General features: G+C 45.9%; 1 protein-coding gene across 1 annotated transcript in view; it reads left to right on the forward strand.

The window, feature by feature from the left end:
• LOC146977878 (uncharacterized) overlaps positions 1-16275 on the forward strand; it is a 92397-nt gene that overhangs the window by 26869 nt on the left and 49253 nt on the right. Inside the window, exons 23-31 of the mRNA XM_085790527.1 lie at positions 561-764; positions 1417-1567; positions 2808-2956; positions 3083-3175; positions 4614-4903; positions 5731-5911; positions 6732-6929; positions 8200-8350; positions 10009-10124. Of these exons, the coding sequence (XP_085646653.1) occupies positions 561-764; positions 1417-1567; positions 2808-2956; positions 3083-3175; positions 4614-4903; positions 5731-5911; positions 6732-6929; positions 8200-8350; positions 10009-10124 (1533 nt within the window). The remainder of the gene's footprint in view (positions 1-560; positions 765-1416; positions 1568-2807; positions 2957-3082; positions 3176-4613; positions 4904-5730; positions 5912-6731; positions 6930-8199; positions 8351-10008; positions 10125-16275) is intronic.

Below are 16275 nucleotides of genomic sequence, written 5' to 3' on the forward strand. Positions count from 1 at the left end.
GGACTTGGTTGGGACTATTATTCATTTTCTTGGTACGATTATTGTCAGAGAAATAATCACGGTACTACAATTTATCCTGATTATTATGCATCAATAAATTTCACAAGATTTTGAATGCGTAAAATCAAATATAGTCAAAATATAATTACATTACTAATCTCTTAGTATGGGACCAGTTGTTAATCCCCCGGGGACAGTGTTTGAAATATTTAAGTCATTAATTGTCATTTATACCAAATGTTTAAGTTTATTTTATCATTTTTTAAAATTACAAATGACAGGCTAACATTTAAATTCCCACCAATTCAGTGTTACTTTAGATAAATGGACCAGTATCTGTGCATCTTCCTTAGCTTTGGCGCACATCTGCCGATACGGTTGAAAACAATGAAAACAATGAAAACAAGTAATTGTGACATCCCTAGTTGGGACTCGAGACAAAAATCTTAGGACTTGGACTTGACTCGGGACTTGAGAGCAAAGACTTGAGACTCTACTTGGACTTTCTCCCACCTCTGCTCTTTACTTCCTCACACCTGTGCTCCGTTCCTCGTCCTCAGTGTAAATACAAGCTGAACCTGGACGGCGTGCTCCATAAACTGTGCGGCGAGGCCTGTTTGATCCGGTTCCACAAAGTCAACAGGATGCCGTTGCTCAGCTGCTACGCCTGCGGCTCCTTCTGCACCGAGCAGCGGCTCACGCTGCCGACGGACGACGGCATGAAAACGGCCTGCAGCGACGAGTGTCTGGTCCGGAGCAAAGAGGTGCAGACGTTATTTTAATCATTTCACAAGAGAGAGAGAGTAGATCTAGAGAAACAGATGTATAAACTTGGCACATTATGATATAGTAACATACAGTGTGTGCAGCCGGTCATCAAACTGACAGTGCATTCATAAAGTATTCAGACCCCCGTCACATTGTTGTCACATTTTGATTTAGCTGATTAGGTTTTCTGTTGTCAGTCTAGTCTCCAGTTAAATTATGTATTTATAAACATGTCATAGTGCATGTAGAAAATAAGCAATAGATGATTTAATAAAATGTTTTTTCTTTAACAAATGCAATTTTATTTCAATTATTACTTTACAATGATGTAAATATTTAATAGTTTCAATTGCATTACAGATTAACCAATCATAAAACGTAACAAATAAAAAGCAGTAGGAAGTATTTTGATTTATTAATGTTTTGTAAGCAGTAAAACAAAAAAGCAGGTGTATTTTATTCATTTTTAACTTTATGAACAAAGAGGAATTTGAATATTAGAGAATAGACTCCACATGTGCAGTTTATTGGGTTATTATAAGGTTTTTAATTTCTTTTAGGACGGTCGGTTTCTTAAAAATGAAATTAAAACTTCACAGGTTGAAACTCCTCTCTTGAGTTTGTATTTTTTTCTTCCTTCTTCTGCAGAAAGTGCAGACGCTGCAGCGCTGCCCGACGTGTCAGACGCTGCATCAGCTGTCAGACATGGTGGAGGACAGGAAGGAGGACGGACGACTGCACTTCTTCTGCAGCAACAGGTGCATGGTGGTGCAGACGCGCACGCGCAGCACGGTCACAGGTAGTTCCCACGTCTCCTCTCATCGCTCTGAACTGTTTTACTGTGAGATTTAAAGGGATAGTTCACCCAAAATTCTAATTTTATCAACTCATTATCTCCTCCCCCTCATGTGCACTAAGGGCTGGGAGAAGTTTCAGAGTCCTCCGTGGCTTCTCTGAGTTACAGCTAGGGGTGTGTATTGGCAAGGACCTCACAATACGATACGTATCACGATACTTGGGTCACAATACGATATATTGCGATGTCCAAATTTTGCGAATTATTGTGATATATTGCGATATTACATAGTTCGCTGAAAAACGAACAATGCATTATGCATCTTTAAATCTGAGTTGTAAGCCTATATTTACATCAAATGATAGTAATTCATCACCTAATGAAAACTTTTTTTAACATCTGTTATGTTTTCTAATAAGATAAACTTCTCAGTCTGTTTACCTCACTTCAATCATTGATGCAAAATGGGCAAATATATGCATCTGACAAACTGAACTGTTTCCATGCTAGTTCAAATTAATTGGCTCCGTGCAGCACTGCATGTCCATATGATGGTGGAGAACGAAGCTCACTTTTCTTGGTCCAAAAAGACACACCAAAAAACATCCAAATACCTCCATGCTGCTCGTCTGTAATGTCCCTCTTGTATTGAAGCCCCGACATGAGAAATTGTCCTGAAAAAAATGAAATAAGTCTATATTTTAAGCTTGTTTGTAGCGGAAGCTCCCCGTGTCTCAGTTCACTGCTCTTCCTGTGTCAGTGCAAATCCCGCATGATTTGCACGGAACAATTGCGGCGGAACAATTTCTCATGTCGGGGCTTCAATACAAGAGGGACATTACAGACGAGCAGCATGGAGGTATTTGGATGTTTTTTGGTGTGTCTTTTTGGACGAAGAAAAGTGAGCTCCGTTCTCAACCGTCATATGGACAAATACTGCTGCACGGAGACCCCGCTGTAACTCAGAGAAGCCACGGAGGACTCTGAAACTTCTCCCAGCCCTTAGTCCACATGAGGGGGAGGAGATCATGAGGGAAATTTGAATTTTGGGTGAACTATCCCTTTAATCTGTACTAATAAATGTGAATTTAAGTTGCTGTCACTGTTCTAAGGAATCAGGATCAGGTTGAATGCACAGTGGGTTTTGTTGTATAACAATGAACATGAGCAAGAAGAAAAGGAACAGAACTACTGCAACAAAGAGAGAGTTTAATTAAATACGTCTTTTGTTTGTCTTTTATAGAAAGTAAGAACTCTTCATCTGGAGACGGAAACATCAGAGATGTGAAAGATGCAGAAGACGTGAAAGAACCTGTGGATCTCAAAGACATAAGCGTCTTCAATGTGACAGATGAGACGGAGGAGAAGCCGTCGCTGCAGAGTCTGACCCGAGTGAGTTGGATAACTGTTTAAATCATCATCTGAACTCAACAGAATAATAACACAATAATAATAATAATAATAATAAAAGAATAATAACACAGCGAATAAAATCTGTGCTCTTCTCTCCTTGTTAAGATAAAAGAAGAGCCCATCGATGAAGAGTACAACCAGAGTCTTTCTTCCTCTGTTTCCATGGAGGGCATCAAGGCCGAGATGGACGTGGTGAAGGTAAAACACACGGGAAACAGTCGGGACTCAGCAGATGTTTAGATGATGGACAAAAATAGATATTTAAATGTGAAATGATGAATAAATTACAAAAGATAAAAGAATGGAGACAGGAACGTAGTCCAGGATTTTATTAAAAAAAATAGAATGAAACATAGATTTACAGACTAAAATACAAACACACCGGCAATAAATAACAATAGAACTGACAGTGACTTAAAATAAAATACAAGTACCATGTTTTCAGGACTATAATTCGCACTTTTTTAGTAGTTTAGTTTGTCTGGCCATACGACCTATTTAGAAGCGACTTATATATCAAAAATATAAGCTATGTCATCTATGACCACAAGAGGGCAGGGAGGCTTTTATTTCTAAATCCCTCCTCATCGTTCAGTGGCTCATCTTCATCGGCTATTAATTAAATGTCTCAAAAAGTAAATGCATCTTAATAGGCCGATGCAACTTTATATATGTTTTTTTCCTCTTCATGGCGTATTTCTTGACAGATGCGACTAATACTCCGGTGCGACATATAGTCCGAAAAATACAAGTACATTAGAAACTAATAAATTCAAGGATAAATGATAAAAACATGAATCCTCAGAGATTCAGTATTTAATCTCTCACTATAGCCGTGTTTCCACTGCAGGAGTTCCTGGTAAAGGGAGGGGGTAGGAACTTCTACAGGAACCGTCCTCTCACTCGGCCCTCTCAGTGGCCGTGTTTCCACTGCAGAGTCGGACCCTGCGGCGACGTCATGAGTTTCCATCGCCGCTTAATCGCTGTGCGACAGTTTGGACCGTGACGTCACCCAGGCGGGTCACAAGCACATGCACAAAAATCATAACAACAACGGAGACGGGTGGAAGGAGCTGAGGCGGTAGCCGTGTTTCTGGTTTGTGTGTTTGTGCACATGGCGGCTGATTGTAATCCTGCTTGAGTTTTTTATTTTATTTTATTTTTTTTTACTTTTCACGGCATTGTTTTGCGGCGTGATGGATCCCCAGTGTGTCGAGGTGCGCTGATATTTTAATTTCGCCGCGATGACTCAAACCCCCTCTGAATCTCCTCGGTGCTGTAGACTGCAATCAATGTCTGCACCTCATCGTCGGCCCATTTGTGTACATCTTCCTGCTGTTTTCTTGTTGTTTACAGCGGTGTCTGCTAGGCTAATGCCCCTTCTGCTCCCTCTTTTAAAAATGCCGGTTGTTTTGGTGCTTTCTGGTAGCGTCAGAGCCTGCTCTAGCTTTAGCCAATCAGCGCCGGGTTAACCTCGAGCCCCACCCAGGAGCTTTTCCCGTAAAAGTTCCTGTAAATGGCCCTGTGGGGGAGGTACCTGCAGTGGAAACACGCACCAACGAGGCCGGCCCCGTAAAGTTACCCCCAAGTTCCTGCAATGGAAACGCGCCTATGTCTCCATCTCTGTTTCCTACAGGAGGAACTGAGGATCGGTTCTGTTTTCTCCCTGACGACAAACTCCGCCGTGGCTCCAGCTGTGGCTCCGCCCCCCTCCTCCTCCTCCTCCTCCTCCTCCTCCTCCTCCACCGCGGCCGCCGCCACCCAGGTGGACCTTCGTGCCTCCTGCTCGGGCTGTAAACTGGGCCTGATGGACGGGGAGACGGTTTACCAGAGGAAAAGCCACCCTGACATCTTCTGCTCCACCTCCTGCCTGCTGAAGTTCTACCAGAGGAAACCGGTGAAGAGGACCTGCAACTTCTGTCTCCAGTGAGTCTCTCGCCTGTCGGGTCCTCACCAGGGCCCGACAGATTTATCGGCGAGCCGATTCAATCGGCCGGTTATAGCCCGTTTGAGAATAATCGGTGATCGGCCAAAACTCGTCGATTGTCGCCGATATTTTCAGAAATAAAATGCAGGAAATAAGACTTGGTTTTACCTTGAAAATGTTCCCCCATTTGGAAAGATCCCCCGACATTAGGTTATTTATCCTGTAGAGGGCGCCGCGCATCCAACTGCATCCACTATCCACTAACCTCACAGCAGCACAGCAGAGTGACTGACACGCTCCGCCATAGTCACTCACACACACATCACACAGCTTATCAACAACTTGATTAACTGTTAACTGTCTCAAAACCAGTGCTGCTGCTGGCTTTCTTTTTCCTTTTTCTTTTTTTTTGCCCGAGTCAACAGAAATGTCTGGAACAACATTGGAAAAAGTCGCTTTTGATTTTAAAAAAAAAGTTTTTTTTTTTTCCTGCGACCAATCAACCAATGAAATTTTGGTCGACCAGTGCTTGGTCGACTATTTGGGGGCAGCCCTAATTTATATATTATATAATATATGTAGATATATTACATGAATTAATACAATTTTAAAACTTTATAAAAAAAAATTATTATCATTATTAAAATTATTATTATTAAAATTATTATCTGCCCCAAAAAATCCATATTGGTCGGGTCCTTGCGTCCTACTTCCTGTTTTATTTTGAAACAGTTCTTGGAGGTCTTTGGGTTTGGTTGTCATTTATGAACATGGTAGCATTTTATTGTGTCTTTCTCTTCAAATGACCTTGACCTCGTCCTCTCAGGGTGATGTCACAGACCCAGGACGTCGTCACGGCGCCGGGGGACGGCGACGGCACGGCGACCGAGTTCTGCAGCCAGACGTGTCTGTCCTCCTTCAACTACAAGAGCATCAAGTCCACCAGGATCCCTGCAGCGCCGGCGTCGTCGCATTCACAGTGCAGCATGTGCAGCAGATACTGCATCGTAAGACATGAATGTAGTAATCTGTTTAAAGGGATAGTTCAACATTTTGGCAAATTGGCCCATCGCCATAATCCCTATAGTCATAGCAGTAGGTTCGTTACCTTTAATTGTCGGTGCAAGCTATTTTTAGAACGGCGGAGCAGAGCCGTGAGCTGCTCAGAGCTACGCTACGGAGGCTCATTATGGGATTTCTTGGTTTCCCTCATCATCAAACTCATCAAATACACAATCCAACAACTCCACAACGCTCTGGTGGACAAGTTGTGAGCTGCACATTCACCACGCTATGAGATAATAACACAACGTTACCACACAGAGTTGTTTTAGAGGGAAATTCATGTAAAACCACTGATGCGTGTTGCCTTCAGGGACAGTTTTTCATCAACAGTCTCTGTATTTCCCTCTAAAACAACTCTGTGTGGTAACGTTGTGTTATTATCTCATAGCGTGGTGAATGTGCAGCTCACAACTTGTCCACCAGAGCGTTGTGGAGTTGTTGGATTGTGTATTTGATGATGAGTTTGATGATGAGGGAAACCAAGAAATCCCATAATGAGCCTCCGTAGAGTAGCTCTGAGCAGCTCACGGCTCTGCTCCGCCGTTCTAAAAACAGCTTGCACCGACAATTAAAGGTAAAACGAACCTACTGCTATGACTATAGGGATTATGGCAATGAGCCAATTTGCCAAAATGTCGAACGATCTCATAAACTATAAATGCAACATGCAAATCTAAAAACAAAAATCCAGGTTTGTATGAATTTAATTTTTAAAGCATCATGAATTGTGTTTGTTTGTGTGTGTGTGTGTGTGTTTTTCAGAGTAAACACGAGGCCGTGCAGCACAACGTCGTCCACAAGCTCTGCAGCAGCACCTGTTTCCGCCGCTTCTGCAACTTGAACAAGCTGTCGATCTGTGAGAACTGCGGCGGCTGCTGCAGCTCGCCGCTCGTCCTCCGGCTGCAGGACGACGGCAGCAAGAAGCTGTGTGGCGCCGAGTGTTTGGCCCGGTTCAGAACGGTGAGGGAAGAAACATCAGGTTTGATCAGGATGAAATGAATGACGTGTTCACAGTCATAATCAGTTCATGACTGTTGTCAGACGGCAGACAGATGTTGCAGTTACAGAAGAGTTTAAAAGAAAACACTGCACTTTAACCCTCCTGTTCCCTTCTGGGTCTGTTCCCTTCCTCCATCCTTCCTTCTTTTCTCCCTTCCTTCTTTCCACAATCCTTTTCCCCTTCCTTCCTTCCTTCCTTCCTTCCTTCCTTACTTCCTTCCTTACTTCCTTACTTCCTTACTTCCTTACTTCTTCTTCCTTCCTCTTTTGATCTAATTGACCCATTCTGTTCCCTCCCTCCATTATTTATTTCCTTCCTTCTTTCCACAATCCTTTTTCCCTTCCTTCCTTCCTTCCTTCCTTCCTTCCTTCCTTCCTTCCTTCCTTCCTTCCTTCCTTCCTTCCTTCCTTCCTTCTTCGTTTTTGACCCAATCTTTTCATCTATCTTACCTTCCTTTTTCCCTTCCTTCTTTCCTTCTTTCCTTCTTTCCTCCCTTCTCTCCTTTGTCCTTCCTTCCTTCCTTCTTTCCTTCCTTTCTTCCTTCCTTCCTTCTGCTTCCTTCCTTGACCTAATCTGTTCCCACCCTCCATATTTCTTTCCTTCCTTCTTTCCACAATTCTTTTTCCCTTCCTTCCTTCTTTCCTTCCTTCCTTCTTTCCTTCCTTCCTTCCTTCCTTCCTTACTTCTGCTTCCTTCCTTGACCTAATCTGTTCCTTCCCTCCATTTTTCTTTCCTCCCTTTTTTCCCTTCCTTCGTTCCCTTCGTCCTGACTTCTTCTTCCTTCCTCTTTTGATCTAATTGACCCATTCTGTTCCCTCCCTCCATTATTTATTTCCTTCCTTCTTTCCACAATCCTTTTTCCCTTCCTTCCTTCCTTCCTTCCTTCGTCCTTCGTTTTTGACCCAATCTTTTCATCGATCTTACCTTCCTTTTTCCCTTCCTTCTTTCCTCCCATCTCTCCCTTTGTCCTTCCTTCCTTCCTTCCTTCCTTCCTTCCTTCCTTCCTTCCTTCCTTCCTTCCTTCCTTCCTTCCTTCCTTCCTTCCTTCCTTCCCTTCATCCTTCCTTCCCTGACCGAGGAGGACGACAGGAGGGTTAAGAAATAACTAAATCAATGTAAAAACAAATTGCACATTAAGACAGAACTAAAAAAAAAGAAAAAAAAGTGCAGAACAGAAAGCCGCTCATTTCCCTGAATGTTTTACGAGTGACTTTGTCTCCGTCTTTGCAGAAAGTGCCGACGCCGCAGCCGTGCTCCATGTGCCGCTGCTCCACCGCGGTGTCGGACATGGTGGAGAACAGGACCGGCGACGACGTGGTGCAGCTCTTCTGCTCCAGCAGCTGCGTGATGGCGTCCAAGCTCGCGGCCGTCAGCGCAGCAGGTTAAATTCATGCTGTTGAATCTGAATCTGAATCTGTTTTAAGAATCTTCACATAATGTCAGTCTACGATATTAATATACTTCAATCATGCATATTTATTTATAAATATATCCATCTTTCCCACTTGCTGCCCAAATCCTTTCATGAATTCTTTACATTTAACTCTCAGGTCCATTCTGATAACACAAGACACACTGATAAACTTCTTCCTCCTTTTTGCCACACTACACTACACACTCAGTTTTCTTTTGCTTCCAGAGGCTCCATACTTTGGAATTCTCATCTTCATGTAGTTAAATTATCTTCATCCCTCAATACTTTTAAGTTAAGACTAAAAGCTTAAACCTGATAAATCAAAGTTCCTAATAGTTTCTTTTCCAGTATATTTGTCATTGGATCATTATCTCTTTACATGCTCATACACTCACTCAGTCAAATACAATTATTTTACATTTATACACACCCATGTTTTTATTTCTGACTTCTATATATATTCTATATATATTATTTATTTATTTATTATCAGGGATGCAAACAGCGCGCCGAAAAGCGAAACTCGCTTTTTTCATGACCAATTAGGTGACTTGTGTGAATCGTTCATTCATGGTCTCTGATTATACTGATAACAGCCGACCTCCAATGTAGACGCGCGACATGCGCGCTCATTAAAGCGGCGCGTATCCGCGTGCAGTTGGTGCGACGGCGACGGCGTTTTTTCCCCCTGTGGAGCTGTGCGCAGGTGTTTCCCACGGAGCTCTGCCCCGTTTCAGAGGTGAAGGAAGCCCTGAGTGGAAAGACGTCGCCTCCGTGATGTAGAATGTGTTCAATTAAAGTGAAACTAACAACATTATATATATGTCCATTACACACTGAATGAAACATCCCATGTCTTTATTTATTCAGTTTATTTTAATAGTAATAATTATGACTAACATTCAGTGAAGACCTAAAATTCAGTATCTCCAAAATTGAAATATTGCAAAGGATCTTTTTTTAAAAAGCATTTTTAATATAGAAATGTTGGCCTTCTGAAAACTATGTCTATAATCAATAAATCAATACTTGATTGGGGGATTGAACTACTGGAACTTGACTTTTCCATGATATTGTAATGTAATCATTTGCTAACGGTGAGCACCCCCCCCCCCCCCCCCCCCACGCCCCCCCCCCCCTCAGACAATTCCTCTCTTTTTTGGTCCTGACCCGTTTGCATCCCTGTATTATATTCTTCTATGTATATTTCTTGGGGAGGTGCTTTTTAGAAGCCCATATAGGGTTTTTTAACCTCTCCCGCACTTACTATTCTTGTATCATTTCTGTTTTTTGTAAGGTGCAAATAAATAAATGAAGAGTTCATTTGCAAAAGCAGATAAGTGCCATTTTGACAAAAATGAGATGAGGCTTTGTAATTATTCTTTGCATAGTGTTGTTTTCAATAAAACTTTTTTTTTTTTGAGATATGTCTGTTTTGTTACATCTCAAAGTCATTCAACTTTGGTTTGACTGATATCACCTTATGTAAATAAAAAATGAAGATTCTAGAATTTTTTAAAAATGGAGTTATCTGCTTTTGCAAATGAACTCTTCAAATACTAAATGCTAAAATCTTAAATCCGTTCTTCATTCACTCTCTGATCTCTCCCTCTCTGTCTCCACAGGAGCTCCGGTCGACTGTGACAACTGCCAACGCACCACGGTCCCGGCCTGTTACCTCGCCATGTCCGACTCCTCCATCAGGAACTTCTGCTCGCTCCGCTGCGCCATGGCCTTCAAGGTAAAACAACCGCTAGACCGTAGAGTCAGTAAAGGTGAGACGGGGAAGTTTAATCCTCTTTTCACATTCATGAGCAGCCTGATAAAAACAAATCAATCCCATCTTCACGTTCAAAGCATAGACTGTAAAAAGAATGGACGTAGCGTCCGTGACGTCACCCATTGGTTTTGGGGAGTCGTTTTTTTTTTTTTTTTGGCTTTTTGGCTTTTTATGCCTTTATTAGATAGGACAGTTGAGAGTGTGACAGGAAACAGGAGGCAGAGAGGAGGGGAATGACACGCAGGATAGGGCCGTCCGACGCGGGATTCGAACCGGGGCCGCCTGCAGGGAGGACTATAGCCTCAACATATGGGGCGGGTGCTCTACCAACTGAGCTAAACACCGCCCCAGGGGGGGAGTCGTTTTTGTGACTCAAATATGGCGGCCTGAACAGCGCCATGTTGGATTGGCCGGCCGAGTTCCCGCCCACTGGCCTCGAAGCAGCTGTCCACGGAGCTGCTCAGACCTGTCACTCAACGTTTCCGCGCCCTAATTGGTCAGAGTTTTAACCTAATAACAGTAAAACGGCAGAATTAAAAAAAAATTCACCCCCCTCAGAGTGTGTGCGGGGGTAGAAACTATCGATTGAGATGAAAAAACGTTCTGACACCAGGCTTTTAACATGTTTACTGAGGATGTAAAGTCGGCGATTTTAACATGGGGGTCTATGGAGAATGCTGCTTTCTGACACCAGCCCCCAGAGGAAGAAGAGGGGATTGCAGTTTGTTGAACGAGGAAGTGAGCTTCACTTCTCAGACCGACAACTGCCCCCTTGGTTCAAAGCTGTTGAACGTTTGATTTTGTCTTTGGATTGTTTTCATGAACAATTAACTGATTTTATTTTATTTTATTTTATTTTGATCCCCATTAGCTGATGTAGTTTAACATCAACTATTCTTCCTGGGGGGCGGTGTTTAGCTCAGTTGGTAGAGCACCCGCCCCATGTGTTGAGGCTATAGTCCTCGCTGCAGGCGGCCCCGGTTCGAGTCCCGCGTCGGACGGCCCTATCCTGCATGTCATTCCCCCCATCTCTGCCTCCCATTTCCTGTCACACTCTCAACTGTCCTATCGAATAAAGGCATGAAAAGCCAAAAAATATACTTAAAAAAAAAAAAAAAAAAAAAAACTATTCTTCCTGGGGTCCGATCAGTGTAACAACAAAACAGGGTATCCGCGGGGTCTTGAAAAGTATTAAAAGGTGATAAATCAATTTTGGGAAAACTAAGACCCTTAAAAAGTATTAAAAAGTCTTTTCACGACTTTATAAAGTCTTAAAAACAAAATCAAATGAGCTGAGGCACATGTCATGACTGTCTGTACAGACTGTAGTTTTTGTTTTTGGAGAGTTGAGCAATATTTCTTTTTTGATAAACTTTTCCTTTGATTTATTATCCCAGCCCATTTTGAATTCTGTTGTAAGTGGTCTACAGTCTTAGGGGCCGTGTCCACCAGGCGCATTTTCAGCGCTCTGGGCGTCTACTTTCCATTCAAACCCTATTGAGTTGGGTGCTCACAGCCACGAGCCCGGAAACTGCTTTTCCACTAGCCCTAGTACCTGGTACCAGGTACTGAAATAGTACCAGGTACCATTTTTAGTACTGAGCCGCGCCGCGCCATGCAGAGCCTCGAAGTGCCGGGCCGTGCCACGCCATGCGGAGCCTAGCAGTGCCGCGCCGTGCCACGCCATGCAGAGCCGAGCAGTGCCGCGCCATGCGGAGCAGTGACGAGCCATGCCGCGCCATCTAGTGCCGAGCAGTGCCGAGCAGTGCCGAGCCGTGCCGCACCATGCAGAGCCGAGCTGTGCCGAGCCGTGCCGCGTCATGCAGAGCCGAGCTGTGCCGAGCCGTACCGCGCCATGCAGAGCCGAGCTGTGCCGAGCCGTGCCGCGCCATGTGGAGCCGTGCCGCGCTATGCAGAGCCGAGCAGTGCCGAGCCACGCCGCGCCATGCAGAGCCTTTGTGCCATGTAGTGCCGAGCAGTGCCGCGCCATGCCGAGCCGCGCTATACAGTGCCGAGCCGCGCCATGTAGTGCCATGTAGTGCCAAGCTGTGCCGCACCATGCAGTGCCGAGCAGTGCCGAGCCACGCCGCGCCATCTAGTCCCGAGCAGTGCCGAGCCATGCCGCGCCATGCAGTGCCGAGCCGCGCCATGTAGAGCTGAGCAGTGCCGCTAAAGTGTAGTGGAAAAGCGCCACTAGTGTCGTCACTCTGAGAGTTTCTCCTCAGAGTGACGACACTAGTGGCGCTGTGAAGATAAAAGTTAGTGACAGACGATCTGAGACAGACTGCCCAGCTGGTCAGAGTTCCAGAGGAGGAAACCACAGACAGACAGCCCCTCATCAGACTCCAATTCCCTCACACAGACTCAGAACGAGGACACACTGCCTTCTCCTTCTACGCCCCACACCGATGGAATAAATTACAAAACTCACTGAAAATCGATAGACTTATCCAGGCCTGGAATTTCGTCATTTTAGGGGCAGGGCCACTTGGCCTTTCGTGTTGTCAATTTTTTGAGGGCACAAAGGCCAAAAGCCAGGGCAGCAAGGCCATAAAATAAAACAATGATTTTAAATCCACGTCTTTAATGAATTTACTAACTACCGGTATCTGTTAAATTAATACATAAAACGGGCTCAAGCAAACCAGAAATTTTCTACTTTAAATTCATTTATGCATTTAATTTTTTGCACAAGGGTCCAGTCCTATGCAGCTATGTTTTGAAATTCCTATCTTACTTGTTCACTATTGCACTGGGCGATATGAGGAAAAAATCCTATCACGATAATTTTTTTCAGTTGACATCAATTTATATCACGATATAGGCTAACTCAAATCACTATTTGGTCAAGCTTAAATATTCCCTTATTGGCACAAGTGAGATTTGAAGTTATCAGAAGGTTATTTTGTGATTTTTTTTTTCCTGTCAAAAATTAAACATGACAGATGTAATGATGAACATTATACAACATCATATGAATAAAACAGATGTTAGTAATAGTAGCTTGCCTGGATCTGGGCAGTGTTCAGGTCGGCACAGTTGATCTTTACGCCTGAGTGCGGTGCGTTTGTGTCGGTGTGAACACAACAGTCTCTGGGCTGAGCAGCAGCAGCAGCAGCAGCAGAGCGACCGCACCGTGACCGCGTCCGTGCTGGGTGAACGCGGTCGGACGTCGGTCTGCTCCAGCTGTCTGGCGTCTCCATTGTGAAAGTTTAGCGTTACTTCAGAGTTAATGACGCACCACGCATCTTTTCACGGTCAGTCATCCCAGTTCTCCTTGACTCCTTCACATTTTCTTCCGAGGCAAAACTCTTTTTTTATTTTTTCTATTTTTTACCGGCGGTGTCCCTCTGCTGACGTGCACAGCTGTAGCAGCCCAAACACTTAGCACGTGTTGGCTCTTTTCCAGCCACATGATTGGTTCGGCGGGTGGGGGGTGTTTGATGAAGTCACCTGGTTGGCCGGTGATAGATTGGTCATCAAACTGTTGTTATAGCCCGCCCGAGCGGTTTATGCCCGGCTCGAATCAAACCCACCCCTGGCGATGCTGCTGCCAGAATGGCATCAAAATCCGCATTGTTCTTTCTTAAAAGACGCAGGTGTCAAAGCCGTGTTGACAGGAAAGAGGCAACGGAGAAAACCGCAAAATCAACCGGGGCAGTGCGGGTGGGGCATCAAGGCCACTGTGGCCTTAGGGCAGATATTTTTTTCAAGGGCACAAGGCCAAATCGGACGGGCACGAGGGCCATGGCCCTCGTGGCCCTCGGGAAATTCCTGCGCTGGACTTATCTCACTTGAGGCTTTCAAAAACCTACTTCTCACCACAGCATTGGGGGCTCAGACTCAGACGTGCACTCGCTTCAGTTCGTGATTTTACTACTCTTGTTTTCAGAACTGTATTTGATTGTGCTGTTTTGATGTTTGATCTTCTGTGATCTCTGTGTGCTACAGGGCATCCTTGAAAGGAAAGAGCTCGCTCTCAATGGATCTACCCTGTTAAAATAAAGGTTAAATAAGAGAAACATCCTCCAGACTCTGGATGACAGAGGTTTAACTAGACTGTAGGGCTGAACCCCCAAAAATCGAAGCTTCGTTCGTTGCCATGGTAATCGATCATGAAGTCCGTGATCGATTGTTTTTGTTGACAGCGGTTCTCATCGGCAACTGTTACATTAAATTGAGTCGGCTACTTGGCATCCTGGAAACCTGCCTGACTTTGGAGACATGTGTTTGTTTGCCATAATTCATTATTTACGCTATGATTATCAAAATATGGTAATCGGGTCAGCCCTACTAGACTCTGGAGGAGGATGTTCATGGTCGACCTCCACCTGGTAAAGCTGTACAGAAAAGAAAATTGAATTTGAGCCCACTCTGGGTCTGGCTCTGTGCAAAATTCTATTTTTGAGTAAATCCGGGATGAAAGGAGCGACGTGGGCCCGCCTTCCAGTAGGCCCACCACCCGCAGGAAGGACCATGAGGGGTCGGTGCTGTGTGTTTTGGGTGGCAGCCGTGGGCAGGGGCCCCGGCGACCCAATCCCCGGACAACGACTCTGGCTTTAGGGACATGGAATGTCACCTCGCTGGGGGGGAAAGAGCCTGAGCTCGTGCGGGAGGTTGAGAGGTACCGGCTAGAGATAGTCGGGCTCACCTCCACGCACAGCCTGGGCTCTGGAACCCAACTCCTTGAGAGAGGCTGGACTCTCTTCCACTCTGGAGTTGCTCACGGTGAGAGGCGGCGAGCTGGTGTGGGCTTGCTCATAGCTCCCCAGCTCAGCCGCCATGTGTTGGAGTTCTCCCCACTGAACGAGAGGGTCGTTTCCCTGCGCCTTCGGGTTGGGGATAGGTCTCTCACTGTTGTCTCGGCCTACGGACCGAACGGCAGTGCAGAGTACCCGGCCTTCCTGGAGGCCCTGGGAGGGGTGCTGGAAAGTGCTCCAACCGGGGACTCCATCATTCTGCTGGGGGACTTCAACGCTCACGTGAGCAGCGACAGTGTTACCTGGAGAGGTGTGATTGGGAGGAACGGCCTCCCCGATCTGAACCCGAGCGGTGTTTTGTTATTGGACTTCTGTGCTAGCCACAGTTTGTCCATAACGAACACCATGTTCAGGCATAAGGGTGTCCATCAGTGCACGTGGCACCAGGACACCCTAGGCCGGAGGTCAATGATCGACTTTGTAGTCGTGTCATCTGACCTCCGGCCGTATGTCTTGGACACTCGGGTGAAGAGAGGGGCTGAGCTGTCAACTGATCACCACCTGGTGGTGAGTTGGATCCGCTGGCAGGGAAAGAAGCTGGTCAGACTTGGCAGACCCAAGCGTATCGTGAGGGTCTGCTGGGAACGTCTGGCAGAATCCCCTGTCAGGGAGGTCTTCAACTCCCACCTCCGGGAGAGCTTTGACCAGATTCCGAGGGAAGCCGGAGACATTGAGTCTGAATGGACCATGTTCTCCACTTCCATTGTTGACGCGGCCATCCGGAGCTGTGGCCGTAAGGTCTCTGGCGCCTGTCGCGGCGGCAATCCCCGAACCCGGTGGTGGACCCCGGAAGTAAGGGATGCTGTCAAGCTGAAGAAGGAGTCCTACCGAGCCTGGCTAGCTCGGGGGACTCCCGAGGCAGCTGACGGGTACCGGCAGGCCAAGCGGACGGCAGCCCGGGCGGTCACGGAAGCAAAAACTCGGGTCTGGGAAAAGTTTGGGGAGGCCATGGAGGAGGACTACCGGTCAGCCTCGAGGAAATTCTGGCAAACCATCCGACGCCTCAGGAGGGGGAAGCAGTGCTCCGCCAACACTGTTTACAGTGGAGGAGGGGAGCTGTTGACCTCGACTGGGGATATCGTCGGACGGTGGAAGGAATACTTCGAGGATCTCCTCAATCCCACTGGCACGCCTTCCGTCGAGGACGCAGAGGCTGAGGATTCAGAGGTTGATTCATTCATCACCCAAGCTGATGTCACTGAGGTAGTCCGGAAGCTCCTCAGTGGCAAGGCACCGGGGGTGGATGAGATCCGCCCTGAGTACCTCAAGTCTCTGGATGTTGCAGGGCTGTCGTGGCTGACACGCCTCTGCAGCATCGCGTGGCAGTCGGGGACAGTGCCTCTGGACTGGCA

This window comes from Trachurus japonicus, chromosome 11 (genome assembly GCF_045865225.1).
Source record: "Trachurus japonicus isolate A0001 chromosome 11, Traja_1.0".
NCBI lineage: Eukaryota > Metazoa > Chordata > Actinopteri > Carangiformes > Carangidae > Trachurus > Trachurus japonicus.